The sequence below is a fragment of the Saimiri boliviensis genome, chromosome X (assembly GCF_048565385.1).
Source record: "Saimiri boliviensis isolate mSaiBol1 chromosome X, mSaiBol1.pri, whole genome shotgun sequence".
NCBI lineage: Eukaryota > Metazoa > Chordata > Mammalia > Primates > Cebidae > Saimiri > Saimiri boliviensis.
The window spans coordinates 107,147,824-107,160,254 of NC_133470.1; the positions used below are offsets into that span (position 1 = coordinate 107,147,824).

At 50.2% G+C, this 12,431-nt stretch overlaps 1 protein-coding gene across 1 annotated transcript in view; it reads right to left on the minus strand.

Moving 5' to 3' along the window:
- XPNPEP2 (X-prolyl aminopeptidase 2) overlaps window positions 1–9,399 on the minus strand; it is a 34,402-nt gene extending 25,003 nt beyond the window's left edge. The window contains exons 1-7 of the mRNA XM_003931114.4: window positions 9,009–9,399; window positions 6,094–6,167; window positions 4,188–4,298; window positions 3,057–3,120; window positions 1,978–2,082; window positions 1,637–1,723; window positions 567–713 (exon numbers count right to left, since the gene is read on the minus strand). Of these exons, the coding sequence (XP_003931163.3) occupies window positions 567–713; window positions 1,637–1,723; window positions 1,978–2,082; window positions 3,057–3,120; window positions 4,188–4,298; window positions 6,094–6,167; window positions 9,009–9,057 (637 nt within the window). The 5' untranslated portion in view covers window positions 9,058–9,399. The remainder of the gene's footprint in view (window positions 1–566; window positions 714–1,636; window positions 1,724–1,977; window positions 2,083–3,056; window positions 3,121–4,187; window positions 4,299–6,093; window positions 6,168–9,008) is intronic.
- Between the last annotated feature and the right edge of the window lie 3,032 nt (window positions 9,400–12,431).

The window sequence follows — 12,431 nt, forward strand, 5'->3', positions numbered from 1 at the left end:
CCTGGTTCATCTTGCGTCAAATTCTAATATTCTTTAATCCAGCATTTTCTCAGTATGACCTGAGGACCTTTTGATTCAGACTCCTCAAGGGGAGGGGGCCTGAAATCTGCATTTTATTTATTTATTTTTTTGATACAGAGTCTTGCTCTGTCACCCAGGCTAAAATGAAGCAGTGTAGTCTCGGCTCACTGCAACCTCTGCCTCCCCAGGTTCAAGTATTTCTCTGTGTCAGCCTCCAGAGTAACTGGGATTACAGGGCTGTGGCATCACGCCTGGCTAATTTTTGTATTTTTAGTAGAGATGGGGTTTCACCATGTTGGCCAGGTTGGTCTTGAACTCCCGACCTGGTGATCCACCAGCCTCAGCTTCCCAAAGTGCTGGGATTACAGGTGTGAGCCAACGGCACCTGGCCTGAAATCGGCATTTTAAACAAGCATCCCAGGTGACTCAGGTGCATGCTAAGGTTTACAAACCATTGCTTTGGTACCTGTGAAGATGAAGTTTGCCATAGTAGCTGGGACCTGCGTTGCTACCAGTTGGGAAGGAAACTGGGCTTACTGAATCACCTGTGAAGGCCTCCTGCAGGGCATAAATGGGTTGGTTTGGAACCGGTGGCCTCTCTGATCCCCACACCAGGTCCACGAGGTTGGTTACGATGGACACCAGATGTCTGTTAGAGCCTTGGAGGGCCTGATCATAACTCTCCCAGGTGTCTGCAGAGACAAGAAGGAGTCACTTGTCCCTTGCCCATTTATGCCTCAGGAAAAAATTGTGATTCAAGCAAAGTTAGTCCTGGATCCCTTTGCCTCCCTTTATAGCCCAACTTCCCCAAGCCTGCCCCAGAAGCCTGCCCATCGCCCCCACCGGAATGTGTGCCCACACTGGGATATGTTTCTCATCCTCTTTCTGCTTTTCAATTCTAATGCCCTGAGCTCACTCTAACATTGACCATCACAAATTGGCTAAGCTTGTCTTTTTCTCTGCCAGTGGCTGTGGGTGGTCCTTCTTTTGGGCACTAATTATTTTATCTGGGCTTCACTGTCACAGTCCAAAGGAATGGTGACGGTCAGGCTGTTGGACAGGCTGGCAAAGAAGCCAGTTCTAAAGCACAAGCCTTTCAGTACATATTCATGAGGACTCCCAATTTGGGGGAATGGGTTGGCCAGCTGTCTGGGGCTCCAGAACTCAGGGAATTGTATTCTCAGGGGCCTTTTTTAAAAAAAACTCAGAGGCCCTCCCAAATCTTTGACTCTTCTAAGCTACCTTCCAGAAGAGGGTTACCAAGTGATTCCAGCACCATCATTGGTAGAGTTCCAGGGCACAGAGGGTGGTTCTGGGTTCAAGCACATCCTGGCTTATTAATTCACTAGATCTTTAATGATTCACTGAATCTTCTAGTTTGGGTCTCTGCACTCATGAATTTAAAAATATTTGTACTCATTCTTTAGATGTATTTTAATTACACAACCCACGAGTACATCCTCATTGTAAAACATTCTGTAACTACAATTTTAAATGCTCTATCTTTATAGTCCCACCGCCCCTCCTTCTACCAAGGCCCATTTCTTTATATCCCAGGGAAGCTGAGTCACCCTCGTTGGCATGGACAAACTCAGGGACTGAGGAAAGAGCATACCAATGGATAAGAGGAAGGGGTCAAAACCCACACGCCCTCCAGCGGGAATCTCGGTGAGGAGCCAGGTGACAATAGGAGTGGTGCCAACTGAAAGAAAGATAGGAAGGAACACAGAGGTCACCTCCAGGGCCAGCTACAGTCCCTCCAGTCAGGGGTTCTGTCTGATCATCCTGCCATGTGTGTCTTCCTTGAGATCAGTGTTGAAGGTCAGGGATGGCCTCAAATTTCCCAAGCTGCCCATAGGGGCCCAGCATGGTCTTACATGCATGCTCTCACCTATACCTTCCTGAACCTAGTCCAGATCCCAAGACTTGGGGGCCAAATCCACGTAGTCCTTCTACCTTCCTTATGGAGCTCCCAGTTACAGTCCATCTGCCGCTCAGCCTGAGTCCAGTAGCGACTGTCAGTCCATACGGCTGCTTTCTTCATGGTCACCAGTGCGGTTCCTGGGGCAGAACAGAGAAATTTGCAGGTGAGGGTGAAGGAGAGGAACGTGGCATTAGCCGACGGATGTATGAGGCAGTGCTCTGAGAACACCACAAGGGGCCTCTGGAAAGAGATTCTGTCCTCCATTGGAAGGAAGCAAGGAAAGAGATGTTAAAGGGAGATACAAGGGGAGCTGCCAGAAACGTATCCTGAATCAGGCACCTCTGCTTTGTTGTTGAGAGCTGCTTGTGGGGGTCATTAGGACTTTCAGCAGAAGAAGTGACGTCGACTTTTGGCTGCATGTAGGCGCTCTCAAGAAAGATGGGGCTCAGTGTCAAGACTCAGTGGCTGATAGGGATGCTAAGCCAGAGACTCAGCTGTGGACTGGTAGGGAAGACTAAAAAAAAGCCTATGGTGCATGAGGCAGGGCAGTTTGAAGCCCAAGGAGGAATGTGTGAGGATCAGGAAGGGAAGCTTGGATTTGATTGAAGGGAGCAGGATCAGGGTGCGAGGCCCCTTCAGAAACTATGACTTCATCAAGGGCTTCGATGTTTGTGTCTCATTTGGCCATGTGAAGTGATGTTGTCTGTAAAAGGACTGGCAGAGAAAAACTTTGTCCCCAAATGAGCCCTCATGTGAAGGGAATCAGCAGGTTCTTAGTGGTTAGAGGTAAAAATAGCAACTATTCAGAAGCGGAGCTTAGGAGTGCTGGACTGGGCGTGGCTGCAGCAGAGGTAATGAGCATGGGAAGGCAGCTGGGGAATGGGGCCTCATGTGCCTCATTTCTACACAGAAACTGGCTGCTGGGCTATGAGATATATGCCCTGGGGAACCTGATGATTTTGGGTTGGTGGAGGAAGACAGAGAGAGTAGAAGGGTTTTCTCTGCAGTAGGGTCTAGGGTCCCAGCTGCTGTGACTCTAACCACACTAGGTCCTCTTTGACCACCTCTGGATCTACCAACAGAAGCAATGGGGCTGGGTAGTGACTGTTACCTGCAGACCCTGTAAAGCCTGTAATCCACGCACGCCTCTCGTCACGTTGGCTGATGTACTCATTCTAAGAAATCAACAACATCATCATTAGCCTTTCTCGTGGAGTCAGATACCATATGAAAGGCCCCCAGCCACATCCCAGTTCTTTCTGTCTGTCAGCTCCAACCAGTCCTGTAAGCACAAGTACACCAGGCACCTCTTCCAGGAAGCCCTCTGTAACTCTCCTTCAGTATCTTCCCTTCCTTTGAACAATTGGATCTTTTGCAGTCCAAACCCCACTGTCCACACCGGACTGTTGTGCAAAGGAGACTTGTTGTCCTGCCCTGCAAATTCTATGCACTCTAGGGTCCTGTCTTTTGGTTCGTTTGGGTTTTCCCCTCCAGCTACCCCTTCTCCCTCCTGAGTCTAGCATAGTAGATTGGGAACATCATAACTTCTGTGAAGGGTTTACACATTATCGTATTTTGATCCTCATAATCCTTGGGGCCAGATCTCATTACTTCCGTTTTGCAGAAGAGAAAACTGAGGCTCAGGGAAGTTCAGCTACTTGCCCAATGTTCTTAGCCCTTCCCAGCATGTGGGAAAACTAATTCAAACAATCTCATTGACACTGAAAATGCCCTCTCTTCCAACTGGGCTGGTGTTGGAAAGGTGGACGGGGTGGAGGGTGGAGCTAGTGGTGGGAAACGGTGGGGTGGATGCCCTCCTCCCCAACCAACCCCACACTCCCGTAACCCAGGATTTTGGATCATTTTGCTGCTCCATTCCACAGAGTATGGGAAGGGAGCTTGGAGTTCTTCCAGTCCAATTTCCAGCCCACCTTCTAACCTCCTAGGGCAGGATACCCTAAACATTCATTCTGGATCTGCCTTCTAGGAATTGATGAAAATTGATTCTGAAGTTGTTGATAGTTTGATTTCTTGAGGCCAAGACGGTTTGGCAATGTCTGCGTGCCTGTGTAGAGGGATACGTTCAGTTGCCCTAACACTACCGTGCCCATGCTCTCCACTTCCCTCCCTTTGTCTGTCAGATCCTTTCACTGCCCTCATCTTCTGAGTTTTAACAGCTCCTGTTTATGGTCTCTGACTCAGGGCAGCAGAGAGGGCAAAGGGGAGAGAAGCTCTCCCTTACCATGTGAGCATCCGTGTCTGGGATGATGTAGGCCAAGAGATTCTGGGTCTGCATCTGCTGGCGGAGGGCTGCGAGGGACACTGTTGTGTTGACCACAGTCACTGGAAGGTACTGAGAGATGACAGGAAGACACCGAGACACACACAAACAGATATGCACGTTGCTTAGAGAAAATGACACCTGGGTCCCTGACCTCCAGAAGAGCCCCCAGCCTCCCCTAAAGCAGGAGTTGGGGGAAGTTAGGCTGGCCCGGCTTGGGAAGAAATGGGGTGGCAATTGATGTTACTGCATAATCTAGATCAAGAATGCCTGGGTTGAGTGGAGATGGAGGTGTTGAAGAGTTTGGAAAGGGACCCCTTGTGACAGTAATGGGACCTGAGCCTAGGAGGAGCGTGTGGGTGAGAACTGTAGGGGTCTGAGCTCTGGCACTGGGCCAGGCCATGCAGACGTTCCTTCTTTGGTTACCTGGGGGGGTAGGGTTGCCAGATTAACAAATAAAAATACAGGACACTCACTTAGTTATGTTTGTATTTCAAATAAAAAGTGTATAATATTTTAATGTAAGTATTATATTAAAACATGCACAGTTTGAGGCATACTTGTACTAAGTTCTTACTTGTTATCTAAAATTCAAATGTAACTGGGTGTCCTGTATTTTACGGCAACCTTCCCTTCAGGGGGCTGTTTCAGGTTGCCACCCACTGGTCCCAAATGGCAGAGGAGAGTGGATGAATGCCCCCAGCAGTTTGAGAGAGTGCCCAGAAAGACCCTGTCTAGACCAGCTATTTCTTTAAAGGGTGTTTTGTCTTTACAACCAAAAGCATGCTTTTGTTTGTGTTTTGCCGTTTTGCTTTCTACTCCACGATATATCCATGTTTATTTTAATATAAAAGTAATGTGGTTCGCCCACCCACCTGCCTGCCCCAGGGGTCCCATAAAGTTGATATTGTTAGCAGATGTACTGCGATTTTTCTCATGGCTTATGGTGCTGCAAGCATGCCTACCCCGTAGTTCTACTCTGAATGTAGAAAGAATCACTCTGGTCTCCAGCTAGGAAGCTGACTTCCCAAGCCCCTTCTGCGGGGCCTTCTTCTCGTCTTCACACCCTAGGCCTCCCTCTCCTGCCCTTCCGTTGGCTCTTCTTTGGTTTTTGTTTTGTTTTTGAAACGGAGTCTTGCTCTGTCGCTCAGACTGGAGTGCAGCGGCACGATATTGGCTCACTGCAACCTCCACCTCCCAGGTTCAAGCGATTCTTCTGCCTCAACCTCCAGAGTAGCTGGGATTACAGGCATGTACCACCAGGCCCAGCTAATTTTTATATTTTTAGTAGAGACGGGGTTTCACCATGTTGCCCAGGTTGGTCTCGAACTCCTGATCTCAGGTGATCCATCCTACTCAGCTTCCCAAAGTGCCGGGATTGAAGGCCTCAACCACCAAGCCCGGCCTCTGCTGGCTCTTCTAATCCCTATCTTCCTCCCTCCTCCCTTCTGTGCTTCTCTTTTTGCTGTTGCTCTAGAATTTGTCTTTTCTTTCCTGCCTTCTTCCTCGCCTCTGCCTGGCCCCAGCCAAAGGCCAGCCAGGGGCCTCCTGCCCTCCTCCCTCCTCCTAGGGGGGCTTCCCAGGCTCACAACAGGGTAGAAGCAGAGGAAGTGCTGTGAGAATGAGTGGGAGGGAGAGGAGGGTACCCAGAGAGTGGAGGGGGGAGGAGCCTCAGAGTCCGAAAGCGTGGTAGGGGGAGGGGCTACCAGCTGAGCCAATAGGGGATGGAGAAGATGATAGGGCAGGGCAGGTGTGCAGCGGGTGCAGGGGTGCACGGAGAGGGGTGTGCTGGGGGCGGGAGTGGGGGGGATTCGCGGGGGGGGGCGGTGGGCAGTGTGTGGGGTGAGGGGGGGCGAGGGGCACTCACTGGGGGGTTGATGGAACAGTTTCTCACATCCTGTCCTCCAACGTCCACTGCCTTTGGGTGGCCCCAGGCACAAGCTAGAAGCCGGGAGAAAAATCCAGGGTCATTTCGGGACCTGCTAGTTCCTAGAGAGGGCAGGGGCATGCTCCCTCAGCCTGCCCCACAGGGCCTCCATCCTTTGAAACGCACGAAGCTGGCCAGCTCCACTTGAGGATAAAAATAATCACATTTCATAGGAAATCAGGCTGAATTGGATAGCACCCTGGGTCACAATCAAAGAAACTTGTTTCATAGACAAGTGATTGCCACTTTTGGATGGGTTTTAGTGCTCATTAAATCATTTTTTTCTTCTAATCTAATTGGGTCTTTTCAGGGTCTAGTGAAGTGGAAAAGTTGTGTGTAAATTAAAATTTTGTAATCAAATTTTCTTTGAAATGCTCTAGAGGATCACACTAAATAATCATCCCACCTTCATTTTAGCCTTTTATAAATCCAGTTGTATAATATATTGGGTTTACTTTAATTCAAGGCCCCATTGCACTGTTTCTTACAGTCCAAATATTTGCCTATCATTCCAGGCTCATTTTCAATATTTATAAGACAGAAACCCCAGTCTGGCATGGTGGGAAAAGGTGGATTAATTAGTATTTAAAGACACCCTATTATGTGCCGGATTCTGAACACAGCAATTCATCTATAGTGTCTCATTTGATATTGTGACAGCCCTATGAGGTGGGTATTGTTGACTTTCTGCGGAGGAGGAAGGAGGAAGCCAAGGCCCAGATAGATTTGGTGACTTGCCCAATTTGTGCCACCAGGAGCCAGTGGTAGAACAGGCATTCGAACCTAGGTCATCTATTTTTTATTTATTTATTTTTTTTTTTGAGATGGAGTTTCGCTCTTGTTACCTAGGCTGGAGTGCAATGGCGCGATCTCGGCTCACCGCAACCTCCGCCTCCTGGGTTCAAGCAATTCTCCTGCCTCAGCCTCCCGAGTAGCTGGGATTACAGGCATGTGCCACCACACTTGGCTAATTTTCTGATTTTTACTAGAGATGGGGTCTCTCTATGTTGGTCAGGCTGGTCTTGAACTACCGACCTCAGGTGATCCGCCCTCCTCAGCCTCCCAAAGTGCTGGGATTATACGTGGGAGTCACCACACCTCCAGGCCATCTTATTACAATAGAGGTGAGTGCCTTTCCCGTCCTCCCACTCCACCAAATATGAGAGGTGGGCCAGGAAAGGGTGACGCCACAGAAGGGACAGATTATATGGAGACCTAGTTTCCAATTTGAGCTCTGCCCCAAATTTAGAGTGACTTGAGAGTGACCCGATATTCATTGAGCAAACATTTCCTAGGCACCTACTGTGTGCCAGGCACTGGGCTAAGTTCTCCAGGCTCTGGATCTCTAGAAAGGAGGGGCTTTGATTAGATAAAGTTCCTTCTTGTCCTGAAAGCCAGTGGTCTCTGATAGTCCTCACCCCTCACCCCCCTATCTTTTAGTGAGGGATTTCCCTAGAGAGTAATGGGGGCCTGAGTGTGAGGAGACATTACACTTCCCCAACCCCACCCTCCTCTCCCTGCTTTTTTTTGAGACAGAGTCTCGATCTGTCACCCAGGCTGGAGTGCAGTGGTGCGATCTCGGCTCACTGCAATCTCTGCCTCCTAGGTTCAAGCGATTCTCCTTCCTCAGCCCCCCGAGGAGCTGGGATTACAAGCATGTGCCACCATGCCTGGCTAATTTTTGTAATTTTAGTAGAGATGGGGTTTTACTATGTTGGCCAGGCTAGTCTTGAACTCTTGACCTCGAGTGATCTGCCTGTATGGCCTCCCAAAGCGCTGGGATTACAGGCGTGAGCCACCGTACCCAGCCACACTTTTCCCTTTGGAGTGGGTCGAGCTTACAGATGCAAGGAGGGTGGCCTGATTTTGCCTGGATCTCACAAACTCAAGGGTCAGATGCTAGCCATACTGTTCATTTAAGAAAACAAACACCCATTTCTGTAGCAACAGATCCCTGGCAAAATGTTGACACTAAGAAGTGCGACACAGCCAATTTATGTCTCTGGACACCAGAATATGCTGTTCTCTGAGGCCAGGGCTGTGGCTCCCAAGAGTAGGCTTTGTAGCTGAATGACTCTGCCGTCCCTGGCGCAAGGCCTGGCACTGTGTAGGTGCTCAGGAACTGGACACTGAGTGACTCATCAGGCCGTGGTGACAGACAACAGAGAAAGGAAGGCTAGGTTGGGAGTGCTGAGCTGGGCACCTATTTGAGGACAGAGAGTGTGCCACAGGAATGACAAAGATGCTCTCCCTGACCAAACTTCAGTTAGGATCCCCCAAAGCCTCTTCTCCACTCGGCCTTGACCTTGGCCTTCTGCGTCTGTTCTGCCCTTGCCAGGCCTGCATCACCCAGTCTTAGCAAGAATCCTGCTAAGTCAGGTTAGACACCTTTGATATCTGATCACTCAATCTGGCCTGCTGTCAGCAAGAATCCTGTTCAGTCGGTTTAGCAAGAATCCCCCTACCCTTGCTATCTCCACTTAATACTTTCCTATCCAAGGACCCCCTCACTCTGCTCCTTGGCTACAGATCCCTGGAAGTCTTTTCTGTAATCAGAATTGAGCCCCATCTCTCTCCTCTATTGCAATGCAGTAGTCTTAAATTAAGTTTTCCTTCCCGTTTTAACGAGTGTCAGAATGATTTTTTTCCTTTAACGGGGTAATGGAAAGGTGCCAAACCAGACTCGATCCAAGTCACGAGGGCCCCCAGAACTGGCCCTGAGGTGCCTCTTCCTCAAGACAGAGAGAGGAAGCAACAGAAAAAGAGACGCTTGGGCCCCAACCCTCACTCCAACCCTTTCTGACCCAGAGGGGGAGGTCAGCGCTGGCTTCCAGCGGAAGCTAGGTTGCACGTACCACAGAGAAGGACCAGCCAGGGACAGCAGCCCCAGTGAGCCCGGGCCATGGGGTCTCCAGATGCCGGCGCTGGGTGGATGGAGGGACAGAGAAGAGAGGGAGGGCTCTTTCTCGGGCCTCTTCCTCCAGGCCTTTCCTGGGCGAGAGCAGACAGGGGGTGGGGGCTGGCGTCAAGAAGGAGGCGTCTGGCTGCTGGATGGAGAGTGCCTCTCTGGTCTTTCGTTTTGGAGGCTCTGGGAGCCAGGTGGGCAGAGAAGCTTTGGGTTGCCTGAGGCGGACTGTGCAAGTTCCTAGTCCTCTAGGATAGGGTGTGAGGCCACCCTGGGCAGAGTCCAAAGATCTCAGAGACAGAGGTGCAACAGCTGGTCTCAATCAGCCTGCTTTTCCCAGCCCCCTCTCAGTGGGCAAGCCCCAGCCATTCCTGAATTCTGTCCCCCCTCCCTCCAGCAAGCTGATTCCCATTAGCTCCCACACTCTGGTCTCTGGCTGCAGCACTGCTTCTGCTGTGGGGACGAAGATCCACCTCCTGCTGCTGCCCCTCCTCCCCTCCTCTTCCTCCTCCTCCTCTTCCTCCTCCCCCTCCTTTTTTGCCTCCCCTTCTTTCTCCAAGCTGTCTGGAAAAGCCAGCGTCCTCTCTTCTTGTAGTGCTTGGAAAATCCCACTGTACCCCTTGGGAAAGTTGGTCGTGACTGGAGTGTGACTCTTGAGCTAGGATGAGTCCTCCCAGGAGCGCCCACTCTGTAGAAGTGCTGCCAGCTCTGGTGGCTCACACCTGTAATCCCAGCACTCTGGGAGGCCGAGGCAGGCTAAACACGAGGTCAAGAGATGGAGACCATCCTGGCCAACATGGTGAAACCCTGTCTCTACTAAAAATACAAAAATTTGCTGGGTGCGGTGGCACGTGCCTGTAATCCCAGCTATTCTGGAGGCTGAGGCAGGAGAATCACTTGAACCTGGGAGGCAGAGGTTGCAGTGAACTGAGATTGCACCACTGCACTCCAGCCTGGTGACAGAGTGAGACGCCATCTCAAAAAAAAAAAAAAAAAAAAAAAAAGTGCTGCTAGCTCTTCCCTTGGGATCTGGGGAGTCCCATTCCCCTGCACAGTCTGAACCTGCACTCTGGGGAACTTAGGCTGTCAGAGCCATTCGCACCTGGGAGGAAATGAAAGCCCAGAGATGCCCCTATCTGGAGGGTTCAGGGGACCCTTCTGAAGAGGGAAGAAGACCCAGAAAGGGGAGTTTGGGCCCTCTGAAAAGACTAACTTGGTGAACTGGAAATGCTCTTTCTGCCGTAGCTTCTAGAACAGGGATTTGATTACCCTGAAGTGTAGGTCACTCGTAAACAGCACAAATCCCCATGAGGGAAGTGGAGAATGTGAGACCTGCCTTGTCTTCATGCCCAGCTGAATCAGAGGGCAGGGTCAAGGCAGCTCCTAGTAAATGCTCTTTGGGCTCGAGAAAGGCGATGTCCCAGAGAGACAAACAGACCCAATGCGGATGGGTGCTCACCTAGCCTGGAGGACCCCTGGGACAAACCGCCCATTCCTTTTGTTTTATTTATTTATTTATTTATTTTTGAAATAGGGTCTCACTCTGTTGCTCATGCTGGAGGGCAGTGGCATGAGCTTGGTTCACTGCAACCTCAGCCTCCCAGGCTCGAAGGATTCTCTAGCCTCAGCCTCCTTAGTAACTGGGACCACAGGTGCATGCCACCATGCCTGGCCGCCATTCCTTTTGTTTCTATTTTTAATGGATTTACTGTACACTTATGTCCACATCAAGTTTAAAGCAGCTTTCAACAATCCACTCAAGAATGACAAAATAGGCCATTTTGAAGAGGGAAAGGAGACCTTTATGGGACTCACTGAAAGGGCAGGGTGAAAATGAGAGAGGCAGCTCAGTGAACTTCATTCTCAGGAATAAAAACAGGAGCCCGCAGCCTCAGAGGACGGAGCACGGACAAGAACTCGAGAACGCTGTCATTCAATAACTGCTGAAGCTCCCGAAGCCTTTGCCCAGGGCTCCTCTCTCCCACCCCTTCCAGGGCTGGTAATGAAATTACTCCCAGAGACCAGAGCACTGAGAAATGTGTCCTCAAAGGCCCCTGCCTTCTCACAAGCAGGTAGAGCTGATGGGATTGTGCAGCGGAGGTCCCTTGAAGGTGGCCTTTGAGGACAAACATGGTCCTGTCTTTCTGTCAGTGAATTGAGCCTCGGAACACTGACTCAGGAGCTGATCTGCCTGAGTTTCAGTCCCAGCTCTGACACCCACTAGCTGTGTGATCTTGGACAAGTGACTTTATCTCTCTGTGTCCTCACCTGTGAAATGGAGTACGATAGTACTAACTTCTTAGGGGTGTTATGAGGATTCGATAGGCTGTTTGTGACGCTCTGAAAACATGCCTCACAGAGGCATGAGTGAATGTTCTACAAATGCTCATTGACTCACATGCTAGAACTAAGTAAAGCCAGTCTCATCTGGTCTCATCTGTACTTTGTTCTTTCTCTTCCTGGCATCCAGCACTGCTGAAATGGCAGTCGTTATAGCAAAGGTCAGCTGAGCTGAAGGGTCAACCTCAGAAGGAAACAAACTAAGTGGGGATTCCACCCCCATCTTCTGGACTCTGCCCAGGGATGTTCCCCACATAATACTCACCCCTCTGATTTCATCCCTCTGCTTCCCAGCCTTAGCCCTGGTGGCAAAGATAAGCTCTCTTGCCTTCATCAGCTCCTTCCTTATCTCCCTATCTCGAAACCACTGTCTTTACTCATCAGTTGAGAGACTTCAACCCAAGTTGGCAATAGCCTTGAAGTGGAAAGAAATGATTCAAAGAGGGGAGGGTTGAATGGCTGAGTCTTTGTATCAAAGTGGTTTGGAAGATGTTATGAGTCAGTGGCCTCTTGCTGTGGCCTGCTGAGGCAGTGGACTTCTTGTTTTACTTTTTGGTCCAAGGCTAGCCTAAAGGCCAAATTCTGAAATTGGAGGTGATCCTCTCTGGAGTACCTCCTGACTGTGCCTCTGATTTTGCACCCTGATGCCACTCCAGGCTTATCACCCTGACTTCCAACCAGAGTCTGCCCTCTCTCTAGACACCATTGCCTCCTTGACTTCCATCAGAATACACCTTCCTGACTTACGGGTTCTCCCACCAGGTGACAACCACTAGGTGTTCTGAATCACAGCTGAGGTCACAATAACAACTTATGTCGTGAGTGTGAATGAGAAAATGCATATAAAAGCGATGAGCACGCAAGGGATTCTAGCAGCAGGAATACAAGCCGCTCTGTTGTGGGAGCCCCAGGGAAGGGTGGAAGCTGGATGAAGGCCAAGATAAGACAGGTGGCGTGAACCTTGGCAGTAATGGTGCAGAGATGGCATTGCGGGCGGTGGTCGCAGGGAAGGACAGCGGTCTAGGGACAGACT